This window comes from Daphnia pulicaria, chromosome 1, assembly GCF_021234035.1.
Source record: "Daphnia pulicaria isolate SC F1-1A chromosome 1, SC_F0-13Bv2, whole genome shotgun sequence".
NCBI classification, from domain to species: Eukaryota; Metazoa; Arthropoda; class Branchiopoda; order Diplostraca; family Daphniidae; genus Daphnia; species Daphnia pulicaria.
Window position 1 is genome coordinate 12,970,943 of NC_060913.1, and position 26,151 is coordinate 12,997,093.

At 45.2% G+C, this 26,151-nt stretch overlaps 3 protein-coding genes and 4 long non-coding RNA genes across 12 annotated transcripts in view; 3 read left to right on the top strand and 4 right to left on the bottom strand.

Annotated features, from left to right (window-relative positions):
- The window catches only part of LOC124331372 (protein shank-like), a 40,582-nt gene extending 33,677 nt beyond the window's left edge, over positions 1–6,905 (top strand). For 2 of the 4 annotated variants that reach the window (XM_046788798.1, XM_046788796.1), the window contains 10 exons: positions 599–918; positions 1,319–1,580; positions 1,687–2,037; positions 2,133–2,336; positions 2,435–2,729; positions 2,794–2,995; positions 3,057–3,258; positions 3,343–3,438; positions 3,518–3,738; positions 3,801–6,905. In XM_046788798.1, coding sequence (XP_046644754.1) covers positions 599–918; positions 1,319–1,580; positions 1,687–2,037; positions 2,133–2,336; positions 2,435–2,729; positions 2,794–2,995; positions 3,057–3,258; positions 3,343–3,438; positions 3,518–3,738; positions 3,801–6,188 — 4,541 coding nt within the window. In that variant the 3' untranslated portion in view covers positions 6,189–6,905. The remainder of the gene's footprint in view (positions 1–598; positions 919–1,318; positions 1,581–1,686; positions 2,038–2,132; positions 2,337–2,434; positions 2,730–2,793; positions 2,996–3,056; positions 3,259–3,342; positions 3,439–3,517; positions 3,739–3,800) is intronic. The other 2 variants (XM_046788799.1, XM_046788800.1) reach the window with 2 other exon arrangements.
- Positions 1–26,151, bottom strand: part of LOC124337859 — a 639,313-nt gene that overhangs the window by 443,898 nt on the left and 169,264 nt on the right. The window lies entirely within an intron of this gene.
- LOC124332348 lies at positions 6,916–10,177 on the bottom strand. The gene is made up of 2 exons (XM_046788878.1): positions 9,035–10,177; positions 6,916–8,973 (listed from the first exon to the last, which is right to left on the bottom strand). The coding sequence occupies exons 1-2, from the start codon at positions 10,034–10,036 to the stop codon at positions 7,003–7,005; spliced, it is 2,973 nt and encodes a 990-aa protein (XP_046644834.1). The 5' UTR covers positions 10,037–10,177; the 3' UTR covers positions 6,916–7,002.
- Positions 11,218–17,538, top strand: LOC124331356 (low-density lipoprotein receptor-related protein 6-like). The gene is made up of 5 exons (XM_046788795.1): positions 11,218–11,909; positions 11,967–12,874; positions 12,930–13,505; positions 13,567–14,853; positions 14,928–17,538. Exons 1-5 carry the CDS (start codon positions 11,612–11,614, stop codon positions 17,121–17,123), a joined length of 5,265 nt encoding a protein of 1,754 aa, XP_046644751.1. The 5' UTR covers positions 11,218–11,611; the 3' UTR covers positions 17,124–17,538.
- On the top strand, positions 18,606–20,773 carry LOC124337581. The gene is made up of 5 exons (XR_006917432.1): positions 18,606–18,724; positions 18,826–19,162; positions 19,224–19,758; positions 19,868–20,165; positions 20,262–20,773. It is a non-coding gene; the product is annotated as an uncharacterized LOC124337581 (long non-coding RNA).
- On the bottom strand, positions 21,224–22,587 carry LOC124337731. 2 transcript variants are annotated; one of them, XR_006917511.1, is made up of 4 exons: positions 22,486–22,587; positions 22,044–22,366; positions 21,839–21,983; positions 21,224–21,616 (listed from the first exon to the last, which is right to left on the bottom strand). It is a non-coding gene; the product is annotated as an uncharacterized LOC124337731 (long non-coding RNA). The 2 variants fall into 2 exon arrangements; XR_006917512.1 differs by having other exon boundaries at positions 22,044–22,312; positions 22,486–22,500.
- On the bottom strand, positions 23,248–25,415 carry LOC124337599. Of its 2 annotated transcripts, none has more exons than XR_006917436.1 (5): positions 25,297–25,415; positions 24,859–25,195; positions 24,263–24,797; positions 23,856–24,153; positions 23,248–23,759 (listed from the first exon to the last, which is right to left on the bottom strand). It is a non-coding gene; the product is annotated as an uncharacterized LOC124337599 (long non-coding RNA). The 2 variants fall into 2 exon arrangements; XR_006917437.1 differs by lacking the exon at positions 25,297–25,415 and adding an exon at positions 25,267–25,281.

Sequence of the window (26,151 nt, forward strand, 5' to 3'; positions counted from 1 at the left end):
ACTCTTTGGGGGCCATGTCTTCTTCTCTATTCCCTCGTGATCCTATTACGAATTGTGTGTGTTCAAAAAGAACGCGCATTTGACATTCCCCCCGTTGCTTTTCGTGGACTAGAAATTGGTTCTGTCGTTAAGGGGATATTTATATAACTATTTATTTTCTTTCTTTTTTTCTATACCTGTCGAACTGAATAAAATGGCGTAGAAAATCGAATTTCTGGGAAGAATGAATGGGAGAGCTGGTAGGCCATTTGGAAATCCTCACGTGAATTGAAAAAAAAAAATAATGTGTCGATCTATTCCTTGGAGAGTGTGTGCACAGCAAGAGAGATGTATATAAAATGTAATAAAATTATGCATTCCTGGGTTGTGAAATGGCCAAGAGTTATTTGGCCGTTGATGGCGCTGCGATCAGTCATGTTTTCCCCCTGACGTTTAGGCAGAAATTTCAAACGCCCACATTTTTCCTGGTAAAAACCTGTTTTGAGTGACATGCCCTGGGTTTTTCTCGACTGACGATTTCCATTTGACAGTCTCGTCACAATTTGCATCGAATCTATTTTTATTTTCGTCATACTTATTCAATGATTATCGTGTACAGAGACCCCACTGACATTGGCTGCAGTTTCATCTCGCCCCGGGCCACTACTTCTGGCCCTGGTTGGTGGCGGTGCATTGATCGATTACCGAACGAGATGCGGATCGACCGCCTTGCACAGGGCCTCTGAGAAGAGCAGCATAGAAGCTGTGAGAACCCTTCTGGACCTGGGGGCCTCCCCTAATGTTCGTGATGCCAAAGGTCTGACTCCTCTGTGGACCGCAGTGTCAGCCAAAGCCTCTCCAATGTTATGCCAGGCACTCCTTCATGATTACTCCATCCACGGTGTGCAAGATGCTCAGGGATGGCATGAAGTCCACCAGGTTTGTCTTTGCATATTACGTCTGTAACATCCTCGAGCTCTGAATGGGTGGCAGCATGACAATTATTGACATTTTCCACCACATACCATTGCATTAAGGTTTCATGTGATATTTATGGGCTCTCACATTCTTGAAAGTAGTTGTGGAGTTGCAGACTTGGCTGAGCAGTTGCAAACTTTCTCGCAATCAAAAAGCAGGTGTAGAACTGGCATGTTCACATGCATCAACTTGTGATTGCGACAAAACGCCATTTGTAATAAAGATAGTCGTACATTTTTAAAGGGGTTCGTTTCTGGTTAGTTATCCGGAAAATGACGAAACGAGGAATTTCACGGAATGCGCCGTAATAACTCAACTCTCAACCAAAAGGAGAATCTCAACATTCTTTTTTGAATTTCAGGCCTGCCGTAATGGACTCGTCCAGCATTTGGAGAACCTGCTGTTTTACGGAGCCGACATGAACGCCAAGAATGCGTCGGGCAACACGCCCCTCCACGTCTGTGCTGTGGACAATCAGGAAGCGTGCGCACGACTGCTGCTCTTCCGGGGGGCCGATCGCGAAGCCCTTAACTACGCCAATCAGACACCCTACCAGGTGGCGGTAATTGCCGGTAACCTGGAGTTAGCCGCTCTTATCCATCGGTTTAGAGGCGAGGATGTCGGTAAGTCGTCATCGGCAATATAAACCCGTCCGACACTTTCCGCTCGTAAAAAACGTCATACTTAACTTTTAAAAAATGTTTTGCTCTTGTTTACGACTGACTGTAGTGGCATTCAAGGAAACTCCATCGTTCAATCCCCGTCGGCGAAAGTCTGGCGTACTACTGTCGATGAGGCATTCGATGTCGTCGAATGCCATGATGCTGGACGCGTCTTCCATCGCTTCGTCGTCGACGACCGGATCGAGCAGCACGCCCAGCCCGACGTTGGTGTACAGCTCGCTGACTAGCAGGTCGATGAATCGCCGCCAGCAGCAGCAGCCCTCTCCGTCGCCTTCCAGCACTGACCGCTGGCTGGAATCGAATCCCATGTGCATGAGCACCGTGTCTGTGCGCAGCGATACGGGCAGCTCCTCTTCTTGTACGGCTGAAAGCGAAGATAATGGAAGCAGTTTGACTGGTAATGACCGGCCTGCTGGGCCTTATTGTTTTGATTATTTATCTTTGCATGACTCAACTCTCTCTCTCTCTCGTTTTTCCTATGACCTCGCGCAGACAAAATCAGCGTGGACCAATGCGACATTGTCAGTGATAGCTCGGGCGTTGGCACGTCCAACAGTGGAAGCGGCGGAAGCTACGATGCAAATACCCCGTCTGAGCACTCGCTGGTCCTACCAGGCATGACAGTCGTCTGCACGGAGGCGTACAGTTGCAAGGAAGCCAACCATCTCAACTTGCAACCGGGGGATATTATTGAAGGTAACGTACTACCTGCTTATTAGTAGCAGTTCAATGGGCTGGAAATTCGAGAAACTCGACAATGACGAACCAATTTTTTAAATATCATCATTATTTAGTGACGGGATCAACAGACTGTGGGCTGTTGGAGGGCTGGTTAAGGGGAGACAGTGGCTATTTTCCTCCCAGTTGCGTGCAAGAAGTCAGGTTGCGCAATCCGGCCGCTATCGCAGCGGCTCGACATCATCCCAGCCCGGCTGTCATCTCCAAAGCTACGGGTGTGCCAAATATGGGCATGACCCTGCCTGTGCCGGTTCCCGTTTTGCAACTGGGAAAGACCATGGAAGCCAGAGCTGCCGGTCGCCGAGAAATGACTGCACAAAATTACGGAACGACTCCACGGATGAAGTCTCTGTAAGTATCGGTTGATAAGTTTTATACCAGTCAAACTTAAAACTGACGACTTGTTTGGTTTTAGGTACAGCGAACCGCGGACTGTCATCCTGCATAAGGGCCAGAGAGGATTTGGTTTCGTGCTGCGCGGTGCAAAGACAATGACAGGCATGAAGGATTTCAACCCTATTCAGAATCGAGTTCCGGCTTTACAGTATTTGGATAGTGTCGAAGCTGGCAGTGTAGCCGACCGAGCCGGACTTCAGCCTGGCGATTTCATTCTGGCTGTGAGTTTCTTTGATTTTCTCCATCGAGTTCGAATTTATTTTTTTCCTTTTTTTACATCAGATCAATGGAGAAGATCTGGCCAAGGCTTCGCACGAGACTGTGGTTGATTGTATCCGTCGTTCGGGTAATTTGGTTCAGCTGACTATCTGCTCCGCCACCGTCCAACCTGTCAACCAATCAGTCAGCCAATCAGTCAGCGAATATGCTTTAACAGTCCCCAACAGTAGTCGACAGTATTCAACACTTCCTCGAAAGTTACCCGGTAACGTACTGCCACTACTTTGTAATCGGAAATTGCAAGTCTCTTGGACGACGACGTCTTTATCGATTTTCTTCTCGTTTGCAGGGCGGCCCCCACAACCACCGAAACGAGATCCCCGGACGACGCTAAGTGTCGGTCGAGCCCGTGCTCGCTCGATGGTTGTAGCACTCAACGATATGGGTATACACGACGACCAAGATGCTTGAAATCAATACCAACAAATCGGTTAACGTTCTCCTTTTTATCGTGTGTGTGATAGAATCTTCTCAATCGAGTACGGAGACGGCGGAAGATATCTATTCCAATTCGTCTTCGTCAAGGACAGCTTCGATTCGCTCGCGTTCAGGATCTGGGCGTGTTTCAACCACCGATCTGGAAAGATTATCTATCCCGACTGCTGTCAGCCCTCCAGCGCCACCAGCGGAGAACAACCGGTCACCCCGTGTTTACGCCAGTGTGGCTGAAATGAAGCGCATGAGAGTAAAGCTTTTCTTCTTTTATTACACTGAAATGATGAAATAATTGTATTTGGGTTTGTCCAGAAGCAGAAGACGTCGGCAGAGCTGTTGAAACTACACAAGGAATTCCACAGCACACCGGAATTGTGTTGGGAACAGCAGCAAAATGGCGAAGTGATGACTTCTTCTTGGACAGCAGAAGTCGAAATTCCACCGGATGTTCCATCGGCGGAAGATTGGCGAAAGAGTCAGAGCCAGGAGAACGTCTACGGCATGGAGCTGCAGGCTCACAATCAACGCAATTCGCGCCGCTCCTGGGCTCCTGGAAATGGTGCCACCAAACCGGGAGGGCAACGCCATTCCGGCGTCCGTTATCACGGCTCTTGGCAGAACATTGAGGATTCCTACCAGCAGTCGGAAGACGACGACGATGGGGATGAGACGGAAGAAGAGGAGGAGGATGGCGATGACGACGGAGAAGACGCAACTACTCCGATCGCCGATCAATTGAATTTGTTGGGGAATCGCGACTACCGCGCCGTTAAGCCGTGCCGTCCGATTTACTCGACCGGCAATTGCAATACTCTTCCAAAAAGAGCAGGCAGTCCGCATTGTACGGCTCCTCCGCCAAATCATCCGCCGCCACCTCCACCTCCGCCGTCTCAGGTTGTCCGAGTTGACGTTACCAAAGCTCACAGCGAATATGCCGCCGTCGCTGCGGCCGGTGGCGACCGTCCTACGACTCCAGTCATGTCCAGCTTCCGACCCAGTGACAATGCCAAGCTCTACGCCCTGCCGGAAGATATGAAAAACGTCGGCTACATGACACTCCGCCCGACCGCATCCAAGAAAATGACGAACGTCCAGTCTTCCATGACTGGATCACCTCCGTCTTCTGCTGCTTCACGATCCAAGAGTTTACCGCCACGCAGTTCCCGTCCCAATGTCCAGGTCAAATCGGCGAAAAACGAAGAGCCGCGCGTCAGCGTGACTGTCAATTCTACTCCGCTTATACCCGATCCGGACTATGACAGCGAAGAAGAAGCTGCCCAGAATGGTCTGGCAGCAGGCAAAGCATCGCGGATGATGGTTGCCCACAGCACGGCGGCCGACAACGAACCTCCTCGTACGAAGCTCCTGATAGAAATCAAACCGCAATCTCAGCCGATTGAAATCAAACAAACGAATCCGCCCAGGCAGCCACAACGGGTCGAAGTCGAAGGGCGAAAGTCGGAAGGCAATCGAGCAAGTTTGCCCAAGTCGCAGAGCTTTTGCGCCGACATTCTTAAGGCCAAGTCTTTGTTGAAGAACTCTCAATCGTTTCCTGAAGAGCTCAGCGATCAACTTGTTCAAGATTCCTATTGCGAAGACGCCTACGTCACTTTCGTGCCGGTCAACGGCAGCAGCAGCCAGTCGGAGGAGTCGCAATACGGACACACTAAAAACGGCCGCCGAACCGGAACGCTGACTCGCCACGCCGTTTCATTAATTCAACTGCCGCCTCCCGTCGAAAATGGAGAGCCGGACATGGAAGACAGATTGCAGTCTCAACAGTCTGATATGGCCATCGAACAGGATTCGGTCAGCACCATATCGACGTTGAGTTCGCTTTCGACCAGCACCAACTCTTCGGAGCGGGACGACGCTACGATCCTGGAGAACCACAAACCGGTCAAGAAGATCAACGGTCATTGGCGGGAGGCGGGGGCGCCGTCGTCGTCTGAACACCAAACGACGTCCGACGGTGAGCGAACGATTGAAGAAAGTCTGCAACTGATCCGAAAACACGTTGACGAGTTGAGCGGCATGAACCGGTCGCCGGCCAAGAAAACAGCTCCCGTCGTCCCACCACCTCCGCAGTTTATCGAAGCGGTGGCTTCGTCCTCGTCGGAGAACGAGGAATCATTTCTTGCCCCACCACCACCCGAATTTTCTGATTCTGTGATGATGATGACGCACAAACCCGGCCAGCGTCAATTACCCAAGTCCATGAGCTCAGGCCAGCTGCGCGGCGCGCTGGGAGACGGCAGCGACGACGCTGTGCCCATCTCCTTCTCGTCGCACTTTCTCAATCGCCGAATGGTTGAACGCCGTTTGAGCGACGACGCCATCAGCAGCAGCAGCAAACCGCCCACCGTCCGCGTAGTTGGCACCGTCCCCAAGAAGGTCTCCTTCAGTCCGGATGTCATCGAGGCCGAAACGACCCGTGCTGGCCACCAAGAAATGGTTGTGACGACCCGCAGATTTCCCCACAAGCCGCTGCACGAGTGGACCGTCAGCGACACGGCCGACTGGCTCGACAGCATCTTCCTCAACGAATACAAGAACGTTTTCATGAAAAGGAATATTGACGGGCCCAGCTTGATGCACATCAACAGCGAAATCCTCATGAGCATGGGAGTCAAGCGTCTAGGCCACCGATTGAACATTGAGAAATCGCTGAAGCATTACGCCCGCGACCCGAGGAATTGAAGGACCCACGTAAAAATAGTCTGCGACTAAAAGGTGAAAAATCGAAAGTATTCTTATTTCTTGGGGATACCGACAGTTGAGAGGGAAGCCTAGAAAATGTCAATTATAGTTAGGGGCAACAAGCAACTGGAAAAGAGTATGAGAAAATCAAGAAATCGAGTCATATATCTTACATGTATAATTTTGTAAAACAGTTTTTAGAGTTTTCTGTCTAACCTTTCTTCTTCTTCTTCCTCCCTTTCTCCCGGTTTCAACGCAGTACATACCTGAGCTTTGGTACCAGACGATGTAGACTTGTATCCCAGTTCCTTTTGGCCCACCTCCGTTCCATCTCCTCGTTTTCTTTTCCTTCCTTCTTCCATCGTGTGTGTGTTGTATTTATATATACATTTACATATAACCTTTTAGATTTACCCTATATTCTACAGTATATATTATACTCCCATCAAAGTTTTCTAATAACCACACAAAAGAGCGAGAACGCCATTCATTCATCCCTTCCCTACAATTCAATAAGAGAATTTTTTTTCTTTCTCCTCTCGTCATCCGTCAGTTGAACCCAAGTAAACATTTTTATAAAGACGGTCTATACTTCGTCCGCATCTCCCCCTCTTCCTTTCTTGGATCAAGCTCAAGTGTATGAACCGATTGTTCCCCCATCATACATATTATATTATTCATGTTTGTCAACCGTTTAATAAAATTTTCATGCTCGCACTTCTAAGGGTCACATCAAATGATTATTTATTTTCAGCAACCAATTTTACAGGTAAGTGTCTTCTTCTACTAGTACTAAGCTAGGATTTAGCGAAAGTCAAATGGTGCTGTCTTCAGGGAACCAATGGCCGACGTTTTCGGTTCGGCTACTGTTCGACAAGTTCGAATTGTTGTGATGTGCAGCCTCGTCCGCTGCAGGTTGCTGGGCTTGACTGACATGTTGGTTGACGGATCTGCCACTAGACCAGATGGGGGGTGACAAGACCGACATCAATCGAGTTGGAACTTCGTCTAAGCCGACGGCCGAGTGCCGTTGATTCATTTCCGATTCGTCGTGACCGGCGGACGACTCAGCTAGTCCGTCGCAGGATTGATCGCATGACTGATCTGCTTCCGCCAAATCATCTTCCTGGCCTGAAGTTGAAGCTGCCGAGACTCCGACGGTAACTGCGGCGTTGGTCTCTCGACTGTGATTGGGATTGCTGCTGCTGCTGCCGGTGTCCATTTTATTCAGAGTTTCAATGACGAGATCTTGCACCTCGCCCAATCGACGGAACAGGAACGGAGTCAGGGCTTGACGGAGCATGTAGAGAGCATTTTCTGATGACTGCTGATGCAGGGAGGCGGCACCTTCCTCGTGATCGGATTCTTCTGGGAGTTGGACGGCGTTGAGGAAAGTTTCCAGCAAATGAGGAGTCAACTCGCGGTGATGGCCAACCACGTTGATGAAAACTTTGGTCAGCTCCGATTGATGTGACGGACGGCTAGTGGCGCATTCGTGTAGAGCGTTCAGCGCCATTTCCCGCAACGGATCGCTGTCAAATTTGTGAAGCAGTTGCAGTAGTTGAGACAAGAATTGCGGTCGAGTGGCGTGTTCGGTCAGAGCAACTCGAACGATTGCCTCTAGCCCCGGACTGGCCTGAGACTGTGGTTTGTCCTCCGACTCTCGTTCGGCCAACAAGTTGACATTCATAACGGAAGAAACGTTTGGCTCTGGGGCACGACGGTTTTCTTTAGGACGGGCGCCGCCCGAGTATTTGAGAGTTGAAGCGTCTTTGACAACTTTGTTGTTGTTGCTGCCGGCATCTACCGCAGCGCTGGTTCTTGGCACAGAGATGGCAGGTACCACCACCACCGGAGCTGGTGATGCTTCGTTAGTCGATTGCTGTTGATGATTCAAATTCCGTGCGTTCACTTCAGGCAAAGTAACTCCCGAACTGCTATTGCTGCTGTTGCTGTTTCCACCTTGACCTCGGACGGAGAGGAGACCGTAAGCCAGGGCAGAAAGTACCCGGTTGTCAGCATGCGGAGGACAATGAACACCAATCTCCACCTGACGTTGACCTTTGTTGATTTTTCGTTTGGTACGACGTGAAGGTGGTTGGGCGGGATTGCGAGGATTCGTTTCCGACGGACTAGTAGCTTGAATCTGTTGGCTGGTTGGATGAAGCAATGAAGAGGTTGACATTTCGGTCGACAACCCGGCTTGCTGGTGGTCACTAACGTTCACATTGGACGGCCCTGATGAGAGGAGATTCTGTCTCGAGTAACTGCGGAAGTTGTCCCAGTAATTGTTGGTTCTGGTGCCGGGCGGCACTCGATTGTTCAGCGTGACCTGCGGATCGAATCGGTCCATACCAGCGCACTCGTAGGCTGAGGCGCTCGATCTTTCAGCTTTAGGATCACGAAAAGGGTTGTGATGAACTTCACTGGTTCTGCCGGATGCTTCAGGGGGTTGAGGATTCGATTCTAAGCTCAGCTGAACAGTCGCCAAATCTCTTTGAAGTTGAGTGAGCATATGGCAACATGTGCTCACAGCCTGAGCTAGAACATGGAAATCAGATCCACTATCGTTCCACGACGAGTTCACAGGAAGTCCCGATAGAGAGAAACTTGACGTTGAAGCGTTGCGATTAACGGCCGCGGCATTACGGCTGCTGAATTGTAAATTGGAAACGGCTGATAGGAGACTTTCAGTCACCAAAGCCAATCGACGTTGTTCGACTACCATCAATTCACACAAGGAATTTGTTCGTTCTAATTGATTCTCTATTCGATCAAGACGTTCCTGAGCAAAAACAAATATTTATTGAAATATTGAAACAATTTACGTTGAAATTGACACTTACAATGGGGACGGTTGCGGGTAAACGTATTCCATTTCTGACGGATGTCTCAGCACTGTGCATGCGTTCATGTGACGAATGGTCATCTTGCCCGTTAACTTCTTCTATTCGAGTTTCTTCAGCTTCTTCGTTGGAGGAATCAAAAGAAGGTTCACCTTGCGCAAACACGTCCAACAATGAACCGTTTACCTGGGACGAAGTTGAATATCTTTTAGGACTACCGAGAGAATCGTGACTCAGATTATTCTGAGGTGAATAGAGATGATTGCTGCTGGCTCCTATTTGCTGCTGGTGTGTCCCTTTGTTCAAATGCCTGGGGACACCAGGGTTGATTCTTGGTATGGTAGGTGTTCTGGATGGCCCATTTGAAGACACATTGCGCAGAAAATCCAAGGGAAATTCTTTGGGCTTGCTGTTCTTCTCCTCATTCTGTTGAGTATAGGGATTGTAGTCGAGGTCTATGGAAACATTTTGCATCAATTCTTGCAGCTGGATAAGTCTTTGTTGAGCCTCTTGGAGTTTTCTAGCTCGATTGCTAATGGAAGTATAAACTGTTTCAGCATTGTTGGTCATTTCAGCTCTAGTTGCATTTGGAGTTGGTTCATCTGAGAATGGGGAATGCATCTGCTGTAACTGGGACATGGCATTTTCATACTGCCACTTCTTTTGCTGCAGTTCACGCATCTTATCTTGCATCTCCCTGTGCTCTCCTTCAGATGGGTTGTTGAGTGCTGATCCGGATTCATACAGAGATGTGGGTCTCTGGAAATCCCTGAAGGATGAGTTTGTACTAGACAAGAACTGATGATTGTTGTCTCTGACACCATTTGCATTCGCTGTTGAAGAACTTGTTCTAGAAGATCTACTTGTTCTACGGTGATCGGGAACATGATCAGAGTTCCTGTAATTGACGGATGAATTATCTTTATAACTAGACGATGACGTATTGCTCGTCACAGAGAGATTCCGTTGGCGATTTCCATTCACCGGTCTGCTTCCTGACATGATAAAATCACAGAATACTAGTCAAGAATGAAATTATACAGCCTGTTCTGTCGTCGTAGTTTGTATGTATAAAAGAAAACAATAATGAACTGTTTTTGACGTATGAAGAGTATAAATAAAACAAAAAAACTTTCTGCGTTTCGTCCGTTAGTTGACTAACAGATGGTGCTTTGACGTAAATACCGACGGCGTCGTTTATTTAAAAACCAATAATGTAATGAAATTCATAAAGATATATCGAATAAACTGTTGGAATTATTTTAAAGAAGAATTTATAACCAAACAAATTTTGGAAAAAAGACATAATTCAAATATGATTGATTTTATATGTTTCTTCTCATCGGCAACGCCACAAAAAGCGCCACAAGTCACCGTGTGTGGGTTTCGTCAACTCTAGCGTGAGTGTCTATCGCTCACTTTTCTTCTGCAAGTCTCCAAAGGCAATATGGTAAAAGAGAGTTTTATCGTTAAATACCAACAGTTTTTAATACCATCGATGTTTCTTATATGTGTTTTATAGATTTGTGTGCTAATATTTATAAGTTCGTGTTGAGTTCATGTCTGAAAGTCCTGTTTTTCTTTTTCTAAAGGGGGCCCACAAAACCTTGAAAGTCAAGAAGCTTCTGGCCAAGAAGATGAAGCAAAATAGGCCGATTCCTCAATGGATTCGTCTGAGGACTGACAATACCATCAGGTAATTACTGTTAGCTATCTATTACAAGTGTCTAAAGTGAGCTAACAATTTATTTATTTCTCATTTCTAGATACAACGCCAAGCGTCGTCATTGGCGCAGGAAGAAGCTGAAGTTGTAAGGTGGATTGTCAGCAGAACCTTGAATTGCTCCTTGGTCAAAAGTGTGTTGAACCAACAAATTCTTCTTATTGTCGATGAGGATTTTGGAAGACTTATATGCTACTTGTCCAATGGAATCATACAAGGATCTATTCAAATGTATCTTGTTGTCTTAATCATTTGCGAGTACTGCTTAGTTGGAACGAACTTAAGAACACAATCAATTAGCATTTATTTGTTGGTTCGTTGGATTACGCGCAAGTCGGTTAACATATCCATAATGTAGTAGCATTTCAACCTTGCATTAGGCGTTAGAATGAGTTTACTCTTCCAATTGAGGTTAAAACTCATAGTGGGTCAGGTTTGGAAAAGCGTTCGGGTAAGGTGGAAGTATGATATGAATGAATTGAATTGATGCTATTTCATATTGTAAAACAATTCCCAAGGGGTTATGAAAGGGTCAAAAGAATAAGAAAAGGTAGAAGAGAAAAAGAGGCTGTATCTGGATGCCATAAACGGAAAATAAAAAAGGAAAAAAATGTACGGCAACGTTGACATACCATTAGAGTAAAAAAAAATTAATCAAGATGGCGCCCAGTGGCTTGGTTTAGCCAGTGACAACTGTTTCGGAATTTAGTTATTTTTGCGAATCATGAAGTTTTTATCAAACTGAACTTATAACAAAACAACAGTTAATTGTTCCACTAGTGTTGTATAAACTTGCCACAGTGTCTTACTTGCAATGTAGCTTGTATCATGTGCTTGGTGTTTAAATCGAAACGATGCGATTGTTGGTGCAGCTCTTGGCGGTTTTCCTTGTAACCGTCCAACAAGGTGCCTCTGCTCATCCTTGGCTTTTATTCGCCAATCGCAAAGATATTCGTTTGGTGGACGCCACTCAGACAAGGAATCGAAACAACAATGTCACCATCATCATTAAGGATCTCGAGGATGCTGCTGCCCTTGATTATCATTATGAGAAGGGGATGGTCTGCTGGACAGACATTAGCCTTGAGATGATTCGATGTGCCTACCATCAGGGAGCCAATTTACTTAATAAAACAAATGTTATCACTACAGGTAAGATAATCTTTTAGTGCAAGCTTTCCTAGTTGTTTAATTTTGTTTTTGTGAAAGGTTTGGTGTCCCCAGATGGGCTGGCGATAGATTGGTTGGGGAACAAGTTGTATTGGACAGATAGTGAAACCAATCGCCTTGAAGTTTCAACACTGAATGGAGAAAACAGAAAAGTTCTTTTTTGGGAGGACTTGGATCAGCCAAGAGCCATCTGCTTGTTTCCGAAGAAAGGCTTGCTGTTCTGGACCGATTGGGGAGAGAATCCCAAAATTGAATCTGCTGGCATGAATGGTGATCTTACAACAAGACATGTCATTATCAAGGATGAAATATTTTGGCCCAATGGACTGACTATTGATTATGAAGAAGAGGCCATATTTTGGGCCGACGCCAAGTTGAATATCATCTGTTCAGCCAGTCTAACTGGTGCGAATAGGAGGACAGTAAGTCAGGGAGATTTACAACATCCATTTGCTTTGACCATGTACAAAAATGTGCTGTACTGGACCGATTGGCAGACCAAATCCATTCATTCATGCAATAAGAAAACGGGAGCTGGTAGGAAAGCTGTTCTTGGCTCTTCTCTTACTCCTATGGACATTCACGTGTACGACCAAGAGAGGCAACCCTACAGCGCCTTACCGTGTCAGAATCAGAATGCCAAGTGTTCTCATCTTTGTCTCTCAGCTCCTTATCCTCCATGGTTCACCTGTGCATGCCCCACAGGGTCAAAATTAGTCGACAATTTTACGTGCGCTGATGGTGCTCAACAGTTGTTGCTGTTGGCAAGGCGTACTGATCTGAGGCGCATCTCACTCGACACTCCTGATTACACAGACGTCGTTCTACCTTTGGATGGCGTCAAGCACGCCATCGCAGTCGACTACGATCCCGTAGATGGATTTGTCTACTGGTCAGATGACGAAGTTCGAGGCATCCGTCGTGCAAAACTTGATGGCAGTCAACAGGTAATTCGTAATTAAATATGCTTTCGTTACTGTTGTATTTCATTTCATTTTCTAGGAGGATGTTGTTATGGCTGAAGTTGACCACCCGGACGGAATTGCTGTTGACTGGATCGGCCGTAACCTTTATTGGACAGATACTGGGACGGATAGAATTGAAGTTGCTCGACTCAATGGCACCTGGCGTAAGGTGCTCATATCAGAAAATTTGGATGAACCCCGTGCCCTGGCCTTAGATCCTGAAGTTGGCTGGATGTTTTGGACTGATTGGGGTAAAGAGCCGAAAATTGAACGAGCTTCCATGGATGGCTCGGATCGCGTAGTCCTTGTAAATACTTCCTTGGGCTGGCCCAACGGTATCGCTCTCGATTACGTTCAGCGTCGCCTCTACTGGTGTGATGCAAAAACGGACAAAATTGAAGTGGCTGACATGGACGGCTCCAAACGCAAAGAAATACTCAGCGAAAATGTGCCCCACATTTTCGGTTTCTCCTTGCTCGGCGATTTTCTCTACTGGACAGACTGGCAACATCGTAGTATTGAGAGAGTGCATAAGTGGACGGGCGAGGATCGCAAAATCATTGTAGATCAGCTCCCAGATCTAATGGGACTCAAAGCAATCAACATCACAGAGGTAAAACAATTCATTGAAACAAATTTTTTTTGTGGCAATTTTAAAAATTATGAATTTGCAGGTTCGAGGGACAAATGCTTGTGCTGTTGGAAATGGTGGATGTTCCCACTTGTGCCTGAACCGACCAGGCAAATATGTTTGTGCCTGTCCCATCGGTTACGAACTGACGGCTGATGAGATTAACTGTGTGATTCCGGAAGCTTTCTTGCTCTTCACTCGTAAAGAAGACATTCGCCGCATCAGTTTAGAAGCGAACCACAAAAACGTCATCATTCCGATTGCTGGTGTCAAGGAAGCTAGTGCCTTAGATTTCGACGTCAACGACAATCGCATTTACTGGACAGATATTGGAGTCAAGTCCATTTCGCGAGCCTTTATGAACGGATCAAATCTGGAAGTAGTGGTTGAATTTGGTTTGGAGTATCCAGAAGGCATGGCTGTCGACTGGGTGGCCCACAATATCTATTGGGCAGACATGGGAAGCCATCGTGTGGAAGTGGCCCGACTTGACGGATCTTCACGGCGTGTTTTGATTTGGAAAGATTTGAAAAATCCACGCAGCATCGCCCTGGACCCAGGAGAAGGATACATGTACCTCGGTGTCTGGGGTTCTGTCCCACACATTGAACGCGCTGGACTAGATGGGAGCCAACGCATCACTTTGGTCAATGGTGTAGGTCGCGTCAACGGGCTGGTGGTAGACTTTGCCGACAGACGCCTCTACTGGGCCGATGTTGACGGCAAGCACATTGAGAGCTGTGACCTAGACGGCAAACAACGACAAGTTGTGGTCTCGGGTAATATGCCTCAGCCGCACGGCCTGACGCAGTATGAGGAGTTTATTTACTGGGCTGACTGGACAACACGCTCGATCGAGAGAGCCCACAAGCAATCGGGTGAAAATAGAACACGTATCCAAACTCAGGTAGATTACGTTATGGATATTCTCGTCTTCCATTCGTCGCGACAGTCCGGCTGGAACCCCTGTGCTGTCAATAACGGAGGGTGTTCTCACCTGTGCCTTGCTCTACCAGCTGGATCTACAAGTAGTTCCTCACCTCGTACTCAGCCATCAGTTTCTTCTACAACTACCGCTGCATCTTCTTCATCAGCATCGACGTCGTCTGCTGCTGCAGCGACAAATCTACCAGCAACTACAGTAGTCGTCCGTCAATCGCATACTCATCGATGTACCTGTCCCACCCATTACGAGCTTGTGGCAGACAACAAAACATGTGTCGCCCCGAAATCATTTCTTCTCTTCAGCCAAAAGAATTACATCAACCGACTTCTTCCGAGTTCCCCTGATAGCCCGGATGTGATTCTGCCTATTCGAGGCTTGAAACAAGTATTTTATCCTTTTTATTTTTTAATTTGTTATACGAATTTTGCTTCTAACGCTCATCTGTGTATTGTTTCAAGGTTCGTGGTATTGAGTTTGACCCGGTTGGACAGCACTTATACTGGATAGACGGACGTTCACAAACCATTCGTCGCGCGCTAGATAATGGGACCCAAGCTTCAGTTGTTGTGGCCAATCCAACACAGTCACTACATCCATACGATTTGGCAGTGGAACCTTATTCACGAGTACTCTTTTGGAGTTGCTCAAGGTTCAATGCCATCAACGCTACCAGAATCGATAATCACCTTTCTGTTGGTATCCTGGTTGGAGGTCCGTCCACCAGCGACAAACCAAGGAACTTGGCCGTTCACCCTGTCAAAGGATGGCTGTTCTTCACCAACTTAGTCTCGCCGGCCCGAATCGAACGGTGCCGTTTAGACGGTAGTGACCGCGTCAAGATAATAGAAACAGATATTGACCAACCTTCAGCGCTGACTATCGACACAGAAGAGGAGATGATCTTTTGGGCTGACACCAGTTTGAAGGTCATCGAAGTTGCAGCTCTAGACGGAACCAATCGCAGGAAGTTGATCTCTTCTCAATTAGTTCAGCCTATTGCATTAACTGTTCACGGACGGCACCTTTATTGGTTAGAAAAGGATTCACAACTCATCGAACGAGCACTCAAGATTAACGGTGAAGACAGACAAAGAGTCCAGGGTCGGATTCCATATTTGTCGGATTTACTTTCAACGTCTACACTGGATCCAAATACTCTAGCATCCAATCCGTGTTATCCACCCAACTCAGGCTGTGGTCATCTTTGCGTCTTGATGGATTCCGGCGAACGTGGCAGATGTGCTTGTCCATTAAACATGATACTCGAAGATGGCAAAACGTGTGTAGAACCACCTGCTTGTTCTCCAGAACATTTTACCTGTCGTTCCGGAATTTACGAAACGGGACCGTCTGGAAGCGGGGCCACTCGCTGCATTCCCCTGTCGTGGCGTTGTGATGGCCAGACGGAATGTTCAGATGCTTCGGATGAAGAAGATTGCCCAGAATGTCGGCCAGATCAGTTCCGGTGCCAGACCGGCCAGTGCATCGCTAAGAAACATGAATGTGATGGCGTCCCTCAATGCATGGATCGATCAGATGAACAAAGGTGTTGTCCCCTTGGGCAATTTTACTGTTCAGAACTTTGTCTTCCCGATATTCTTCTTTGCGATGGTGTGCCTCATTGCCCGGATGAATCCGACGAATCAGTTACTTCCTGCGCAAACCGTGTGGCTAATCCATTAGCCGGCGATTCGTCCATTAGGACTACTTACATCATCGGCATTGTGGTTGGATTGGGATCGGTTGCGCTTCTTTGTGTTCTCTTTTTCTGTTGGCATAGAAGACACAGCCACGCTGACCCTGACGAAGGAGCCCACGATCCTCTCAATCCAGTTGCGCCCCGACACACTATTGTACCCGGCCACACTCAGCTGCAAACAGACTATCAACTTCAATATGTCAGTAATATTGTTGGTGAGAGGACGGCAGGTGTAGGAGCATCCTCTCACCTCGGCAGCAGCGCGGTGGACCTCTTGAGCGGCCGTGGAGTGAAAAATGGGGGAGCCATTATTGTGGATGGAGGTGGCGTCGTGGTTGGTTCAAGTTCCAGCTGCCAATTGTACGACCGCAGTCATGTTACTGGTGCATCGAGTTCGAGTTCGAGCGGTCCTGGATATCCTCAGGAGACTCTAAATCCACCGCCCAGCCCGGCAACAGATACACGATCTCACTGCACGGAACCATACTGCTGTACAGCTGTGAGTGGTCAATCTCACAAGTCGCACACATTGAGCCGTCAGACTGCTCGTGGGCACCATCTGGGACATCAACCCAGGCTAAGTGGTACTTCGAGCCAAGTTTATTCTACTTTACGATCTTATAAGCATTACAAAGTCCGCAACCAACCTCCACCACCCACACCCTGCAGTACCGACAACTTCGAAGAATCGGATTCGCAAGTGGCTTATCACAGTTCACCTTCGCCTTCGTCTATACCTAAGATGGGCCCAGGATTCAAAAATGCTGGTAGAAGGCAACAGTCTTCACATCGACACCAACGATTGGGAGCGGACTACGACAGTGATCCTTACCCTCCACCACCTACTCCAGCAAGATCACATTACGTGTCAGATGCATCATGTCCGCCATCCCCTTCGACAGAACGATCATATTTTAATCCTTTACCCCCTCCACCTTCTCCATCACCTCAGTAGATTTAGATGTTCTACAATTATTTTATTAGATTTTTGTCCCCATAAATGAACGCGGAATCGGAATTATTTGAACGAAAATGTACAGCTATTTTAATCCTGTAAATAATTTCTAACAAGAAGACAATCATGTGCTCCTTGACTTTCTTTTTCTCGGTCCTCTCCTTCCACCTGGGTAGCCGTAACCCGTCGTGTTATCTATGAATATATCTATTACTACCATGCTCCCTTTTGATTGAGTGCAAGATGATGAGAAAATTTGGGTACGGTTGACATCTCATTTCGTTACTTCGGTTTTTTTTTTTTTTTCTCGGCAACTAATTTCTTTTCCAAGTTTCGTGAAAATACGGCAGGAGACTGCCTCATTGTGCCAACCACTCCGTTGTATTGCCTTAAATAATACACTGTGGTATCTCTTTATTGAATCTTCAGCGTCCGTTTGATTTTAATCATGGACATTCAGGTTTCATTTCGTGATTTGTCAGGTCGAACTCGGATGTGCTTTTTCGAGATTTTAACACAAATTGCATTTTATACATAGAAACATTTATCATAAAGCTACAATGTTACAGCATTACCCGTACTATGGCTCGTCCCGGTTTGTATTGCTTTGTATAATCTTTAGTTGAACGCAAATATAAGCTAGCTTAGAGAATTTGGCTAGATCTTTACAAGATTAGTGAATGTGATTTTTTAAAGAAATTGTGCCTGTTGCACATCGATATTATTGGCCTTGATTCTTGTGGCTTGGCTAAACTTCAGGCTGGCTTGGCTAAACTTTCGACGGTTAAACTCTATTTAATAAATAGATAATATAACATTTAGCAAATGATCTTGCATTCTTGACTAAATATTTTCAGGCAACTTTTGAAGTTTTTGTGGGCACTGATTTGCAGATAGTGCTCGTGACCAACAGATAAAATGGCCCAATCCATATTGCAAATTTGCGAGCTGTCTTCCAAAACCATCCCAAACCAAGAAATTTCTATTTGCAAGGTAATTATTTCAACCAATGTTTCTTTTTATTACTGTGGTAATAATTCAAGATGATGAAGTCTAATAAGGTAGAAAAGCTTTCTGAAAAGTTTAGGAGCCATTGTTAATTTCAATTGGTATAAAGTGAGTTTTAAGCCATAATCATTTGGTATTAATTTTTATATTGGTTGTTGTAGACCCATTCCAATCCCCAGCAACGTAAACCTGCAGAAGGAAAGGCACGTAAAACTTGTCATGCAGTGGTGTAGAGGTTGGGTGAGAACGGGATGTTTTACATAACCATTTGGTATTCATTTTGATATTGGTTGTTGTAGACCCATCCCCAGAAACTTCAACCTGCAAAAGGAAAGGGCAGTCCGCCTGTCCTTCACATTCGAAGGTCACGGAGATCATTACATAAAACGTGTCATGCAGTGGTGTAGAGGTTGGGTGAGAACGGGACGTGTTTCATCATTTTCAAGCAGCTACTATAGCCGCAAGGCTTAAGAGGTGAGGGTGATCAAAAAATCGTATAAAAGGAGAGAGAAAAGGCAAAGGTAAATCAGTCGAGGGAGCATCTCCGACACGCCAACAACTGCAGCGCTCTGTCTGTCAGTTCGCATCCATGGGTAAATATTCTGTCTTTTACATAGAGTTTGGTATCAATCCTTCTCTTGTTTAGGTATGCCTGTTATTATGTAATATTTACGGAACATTTATAATTGTCTAGCAAACTATGGCGTAGTGCTGCTGTTGTGTGTTGAATCATTGATGGCTGGGTCGACCACTGGTGTACCGATGTCTTCTTGGTATGGCGGATACCATACCGCAACGCCGCCGCCTTACTACCCAAAAGCAACTTACGCAACGACCAGTTACTGCACCGAGGTCTTCAAGTACTACACCACTAAAGCACTGGACTTGAATAGCACAACTTAAGCTGCCCCGAGCCACTACACTGACGGCCTGAAGTATTACTGTGCCTCGAGTTACTACACCACCAAGGCGACGGAGGATGACTACGCATGCTGCCCCATCCTCCGAGGCTCATACACCGAGGCTCCTAAGTATTACTCTGTTCTTATCTACTTATTGCACCGATTTTCCTAAATACTACTCTGTTCCCAGCTGCTACACCGAGGCTCCCGCTGATTACTACACCGAATCGGCAAAGTACTACTCTGCCCCGATCTACACAACCATAACTGAGGCGGCCAAGTATTGAGCTGCCCGGACTTACTGCACAGAAGTTGCTCTTTCGTACTACGCTGAACAGGAATACTACACTGATGCTCCAGTTCACTAAACCACGGCCTACGCTACACCGCAGCCCCCAAGTACTACACCGAAGAAGCCGCCTACAACAACGTATGCTGCTTAGTTTACTACACCGAGGCTCCCAAGTACTACATCACTAAGACACCGGAATTCTACACGTCTATGTATGCTACCCCTGCCTACTACACCGAGACCCTGCATTACTACAACACTGAAGCGCTCAAGTACTACACTACAACCTGCGCTTCCCCGAGCTACTACACCTACGTCCCGAAGTATTACTGTGCGTAAAAGGAGTCTTCAAAAAAGAAAGAAGTGCCCGAACTGCAGTGCCTTATCTGTCACCAACTGCTTTCCTCATCGTGTAACCGATTCGCAATTATGGGTAAATATTCTTATTTTTACATTGAGTTTTGTATCAATTATATATTTCTTTATTTGTTAATATGCCTGTTAATATTTAATATTAATGTTTCAATTTATTTACTGTTTAGTCAACTATGGCGTCGTGCTCCTGTTGGGTGTTGTAGCTATCGTTGATGGCTGGGTCGACTGCTGGTGTAGCGATGTCTCCTTGGTACGGCGGAAACCAAACCGCAACGCTGCCGCCTTCCTACTCAACTTACGCAATGACCAGTTCCTGCACCGATGTCTTCAAGTACTACACCACCAAACCACGGGAGTTTTATACCACAACTTACGCTGCCCAGAGACACTACCCTGATGCCCTGAAGTATTACTCTGCCCTGAGTTACTACACCATCTAGGCGACGGATGACACCACATGACTACGTACACTGCCTATCCTACTACACCGAGGCTTCTAAGTATTACTCTGTTCTCAGCTACTTACTGCACCGATTTTCCTAAATACTATTCTGTTCCCAGCTGCTACACCGAGGCTCCCACTGATGTCTCCACCAAGACGGTCGAATACTACACTGAAGCGACAAAGTACTACTCTGCCCCGATCTACACAACCACAACTGAGGTGGCCAAGTATTACGCAGTCCCGACTTGCTACACCAAAGCTGCTCTTTCGTGCTGCGTCGAACAGAGATACTACACTGATGCTCCAGTCTACTACACCACGACCTACGCTACACCTAGCTACACCTAGCTACACCTAGCTACAACACCGCAGACCTCAAGTACTACACCGAAGAAGGCGTCTATACACAATTACACAACTATGTACGCTGCCTAGCTTACACTTACATCGAGAAATTTAAGTATTACTCTGCCCCGAACTACTACCAAACTGAGGTTCATATGTATTACATCAGCAGTTCTCCCCACCTTGTCACCACTATTTACGCTGCTCCGAGCTGTATACCGAAGTTCTGAAATATTTTTTGGATGTGTTGAAAGATTGTTGAAATACAAGATTGATTGATAAATCACAGTTGCATGTCTATTTTCTCTTAAGTACCTTTCCTCCTGCTGATCATTGCATGATGTGAGAAAATATTTTTGAGTGCTATGTAAACTTACAAATAACGATCTTGCAAAATACAACAATGAAAATTCAAACTCCTGTTTTACATTTCAAAAATATTAAACTTCTTTTTATAAATTTTCTATCATTAAAATTCAAAGTCCAACAACAATATTTTTCTAAAAATTCAAAGTCCACCATCTATTATTATTTCTGCTAAGTCCAGACTTTTGTTTCTGAAAAAAAATTAAAAAAAATTCCCCTTACAAAGTTTTTAAAAAATTTTGCTAAAAAATTTGACACGAATTTTAATTGCATAAAATATTTATTTCTATAATGATCATATACATTTATTTTTCCTGTGGCCCCCAGGGGGGGGGGGCCTGTCGCTTGCTCTACCGCGATAATAATATGATGCAAGTTATATGCAAGTTATTATTTGTTTGGTGCAGAAAGCTTGTTTTATCTAGCAGTTCTCGACTGTTTCAAACCTGACATTGATCAGGTTGCTTCAGTTGTATACTGCATGATTGAATGAAAACTCAAAAGACAACAGATCAACCTTTAACACAGCAACACAAAATATCACTGGCAGAGCAATTTCATATTGCATGGATGAAAATGACAACACAAAATTTTTGAAGTCAGGAACCCAGATGGAACAGCTCAGCTACAACAGCACAGCAACTTCTGGATTACACTGCAATCGCATTCAGCATACAACGGTTCAATCTGTCTTTGTCATACCTTTCACCATTTGGCTGCAACAAGGTAACCACCAGCATTAAAGAAGTGTTTGTTATACCTGTTTAAGAAAAGAAAATTATTTTCGAGAACACAACTGTGTACACATGCATACTCATTATAACAAAAGAATACAATGAGTAAAAGAAAACTATGCAGTCCAACAGAATAACTTCGATATCTGATTCAAAATTTCTATAGTAGCGGAGCAAATTGGTCTACTCTCTAGTCATGTTAACTAAATCTGCAGTACTTTTGTAAGACATTTGATCAAAATAATTACTTTTTTATGTTGCATGGGATGAGACGTACGCCTAAGAACAGACAGCGAGACACACGAGGCACGCCATTTCGGAAATGTCAGGCACTTCCAACTTCCAAGTCTGAGTTGAATGATTTGGCCAATTGGTTTCTTCTTGCTAAATCACCTGTAAATTTTCACATCAACATATCACATTCAATAACAATAGGAAATTAACAACAAATACCTTTTAATTTTCATCGTGAGAAACGTCACAACCAACAACCCATTTCTGATGCGTCTTGGAACAAAATGGCCGCTAAGCGTCTCTGAAGTGAAGACACTCGCGCTACCTGATGGACATAATTTCAGCCACTTATTCACAGCCACCTATTGACCAGCCATTAGATTCCTGTTCCAAATGACTGACGCAACGGCTGGATTGCTTGCTTCGAGACAGCACGCAGCAGCTCAATTGAATTCGACTGTTTCGACATGCCTTTCGGCTTTCACTAGCTGGCACGAAATGAATCAAATGAGCATGACCACCAGATTACTCCAGCAGCTTTCCTTATGACACAAATACACAAAGTTTTTAGTTAGCTTTTCAGACTTTGTAACTCTATCAACATAAAAATCTATAATATTAACAGAATGTGTTGGGGGTCAAGACAAAAAATTAAACTTACAATTTTCTGTAGAAAAGAATCATTTTCCTGCCTGTGGCTGAAAAGCAACAGCACCAGTTATCTGTGTTTTTAGAGTACGCACAGTGAGTTGAGTTCAAACTAACTTTGGCATCAAACAGTTAGTCATGTTGAATCTAAAGGAAATATGTCAATAAATATTCCAACATTCTTCCAATAAATTAAAGTTAATGGCTACCTGCTGCTTGTGTTCAACATTCAGAAAAATACAACTCATGTTGGTATGGGCCCAGAGCCCTGCATTTGTTCACATTCTTCTCTTAAGCTGCTGCAATAAACCTGAAGATTACCCATGGCCTAAATGATATGATATTTTTCATAGCACCCCCCCCCCCTGGGGGCCACAGGAAAAATAAATGTATATGATCATTATAGAAATAAATATTTTATGCAATTAAAATTCGTGTCAAATTTTTTAGCAAAATTTTTTAAAAACTTTGTAAGGGGAATTTTTTTTAATTTTTTTTCAGAAACAAAAGTCTGGACTTAGCAGAAATAATAATAGATGGTGGACTTTGAATTTTTAGAAAAATATTGTTGTTGGACTTTGAATTTTAATGATAGAAAATTTATAAAAAGAAGTTTAATATTTTTGAAATGTAAAACAGGAGTTTGAATTTTCATTGTTGTATTTTGCAAGATCGTTATTTGTAAGTTTACATAGCACTCAAAAATATTTTCTCACATCATGCAATGATCAGCAGGAGGAAAGGTACTTAAGAGAAAATAGACATGCAACTGTGATTTATCAATCAATCTTGTATTTCAACAATCTTTCAACACATCCAAAAAATATTTCAGAACTTCGGTATACAGCTCGGAGCAGCGTAAATAGTGGTGACAAGGTGGGGAGAACTGCTGATGTAATACATATGAACCTCAGTTTGGTAGTAGTTCGGGGCAGAGTAATACTTAAATTTCTCGATGTAAGTGTAAGCTAGGCAGCGTACATAGTTGTGTAATTGTGTATAGACGCCTTCTTCGGTGTAGTACTTGAGGTCTGCGGTGTTGTAGCTAGGTGTAGCTAGGTGTAGCTAGGTGTAGCGTAGGTCGTGGTGTAGTAGACTGGAGCATCAGTGTAGTATCTCTGTTCGACGCAGCACGAAAGAGCAGCTTTGGTGTAGCAAGTCGGGACTGCGTAATACTTGGCCACCTCAGTTGTGGTTGTGTAGATCGGGGCAGAGTAGTACTTTGTCGCTTCAGTGTAGTATTCGACCGTCTTGGTGGAGACATCAGTGGGAGCCTCGGTGTAGCAGCTGGGAACAGAATAGTATTTAGGAAAATCGGTGCAGTAAGTAGCTGAGAACAGAGTAATACTTAGAAGCCTCGGTGTAGTAGGATAGGCAGTGTACGTAGTCATGTGGTGTCATCCGTCGCCTAGATGGTGTAGTAACTCAGGGCAGAGTAATACTTCAGGGCATCAGGGTAGTGGCTCTGGGCAGCGTAAGTTGTGGTATAAAACTCCCGTGGTTTGGTGGTGTAGTACTTGAAGACATCGGTGCAGGAACTGGTCATTGCGTAAGTTGAGTAGGAAGGCGGCAGCGTTGCGGTTTGGTTTCCGCCGTACCAAGGAGACATCGCTACACCAGCAGTCGACCCAGCCATCAACGATAGCTACAACACCCAACAGGAGCACGACGCCATAGTTGACTAAACAGTAAATAAATTGAAACATTAATATTAAATATTAACAGGCATATTAACAAATAAAGAAATATATAATTGATACAAAACTCAATGTAAAAATAAGAATATTTACCCATAATTGCGAATCGGTTACACGATGAGGAAAGCAGTTGGTGACAGATAAGGCACTGCAGTTCGGGCACTTCTTTCTTTTTTGAAGACTCCTTTTACGCACAGTAATACTTCGGGACGTAGGTGTAGTAGCTCGGGGAAGCGCAGGTTGTAGTGTAGTACTTGAGCGCTTCAGTGTTGTAGTAATGCAGGGTCTCGGTGTAGTAGGCAGGGGTAGCATACATAGACGTGTAGAATTCCGGTGTCTTAGTGATGTAGTACTTGGGAGCCTCGGTGTAGTAAACTAAGCAGCATACGTTGTTGTAGGCGGCTTCTTCGGTGTAGTACTTGGGGGCTGCGGTGTAGCGTAGGCCGTGGTTTAGTGAACTGGAGCATCAGTGTAGTATTCCTGTTCAGCGTAGTACGAAAGAGCAACTTCTGTGCAGTAAGTCCGGGCAGCTCAATACTTGGCCGCCTCAGTTATGGTTGTGTAGATCGGGGCAGAGTAGTACTTTGCCGATTCGGTGTAGTAATCAGCGGGAGCCTCGGTGTAGCAGCTGGGAACAGAGTAGTATTTAGGAAAATCGGTGCAATAAGTAGATAAGAACAGAGTAATACTTAGGAGCCTCGGTGTATGAGCCTCGGAGGATGGGGCAGCATGCGTAGTCATCCTCCGTCGCCTTGGTGGTGTAGTAACTCGAGGCACAGTAATACTTCAGGCCGTCAGTGTAGTGGCTCGGGGCAGCTTAAGTTGTGCTATTCAAGTCCAGTGCTTTAGTGGTGTAGTACTTGAAGACCTCGGTGCAGTAACTGGTCGTTGCGTAAGTTGCTTTTGGGTAGTAAGGCGGCGGCGTTGCGGTATGGTATCCGCCATACCAAGAAGACATCGGTACACCAGTGGTCGACCCAGCCATCAATGATTCAACACACAACAGCAGCACTACGCCATAGTTTGCTAGACAATTATAAATGTTCCGTAAATATTACATAATAACAGGCATACCTAAACAAGAGAAGGATTGATACCAAACTCTATGTAAAAGACAGAATATTTACCCATGGATGCGAACTGACAGACAGAGCGCTGCAGTTGTTGGCGTGTCGGAGATGCTCCCTCGACTGATTTACCTTTGCCTTTTCTCTCTCCTTTTATACGATTTTTTGATCACCCTCACCTCTTAAGCCTTGCGGCTATAGTAGCTGCTTGAAAATGATGAAACACGTCCCGTTCTCACCCAACCTCTACACCACTGCATGACACGTTTTATGTAATGATCTCCGTGACCTTCGAATGTGAAGGACAGGCGGACTGCCCTTTCCTTTTGCAGGTTGAAGTTTCTGGGGATGGGTCTACAACAACCAATATCAAAATGAATACCAAATGGTTATGTAAAACATCCCGTTCTCACCCAACCTCTACACCACTGCATGACAAGTTTTACGTGCCTTTCCTTCTGCAGGTTTACGTTGCTGGGGATTGGAATGGGTCTACAACAACCAATATAAAAATTAATACCAAATGATTATGGCTTAAAACTCACTTTATACCAATTGAAATTAACAATGGCTCCTAAACTTTTCAGAAAGCTTTTCTACCTTATTAGACTTCATCATCTTGAATTATTACCACAGTAATAAAAAGAAACATTGGTTGAAATAATTACCTTGCAAATAGAAATTTCTTGGTTTTGGATGGTTTTGGAAGACAGCTCGCAAATTTGCAATATGGATTGGGCCATTTTATCTGTTGGTCACGAGCACTATCTGCAAATCAGTGCCCACAAAAACTTCAAAAGTTGCCTGAAAATATTTAGTCAAGAATGCAAGATCATTTGCTAAATGTTATATTATCTATTTATTAAATAGAGTTTAACCGTCGAAAGTTTAGCCAAGCCAGCCTGAAGTTTAGCC

Bases quoted from the DNA above. Each gene is read 5' to 3' on its own strand.
- LOC124332348 (XM_046788878.1), bottom strand. From the start codon at position 10,036: ATGTCAGGAAGCAGACCGGTGAATGGAAATCGCCAACGGAATCTCTCT. The intron at 8,974-9,034 runs GTAAGTGTCAAT...GTTTTTGCTCAG, and splicing joins TACCCGCAACCGTCCCCATT to GAACGTCTTGATCGAATAGA.
- LOC124331356 (XM_046788795.1), top strand. From the start codon at position 11,612: ATGCGATTGTTGGTGCAGCTCTTGGCGGTTTTCCTTGTAACCGTCCAA. The intron at 11,910-11,966 runs GTAAGATAATCT...TTTTTGTGAAAG, and splicing joins AACAAATGTTATCACTACAG to GTTTGGTGTCCCCAGATGGG. The intron at 12,875-12,929 runs GTAATTCGTAAT...TTCATTTTCTAG, and splicing joins AACTTGATGGCAGTCAACAG to GAGGATGTTGTTATGGCTGA.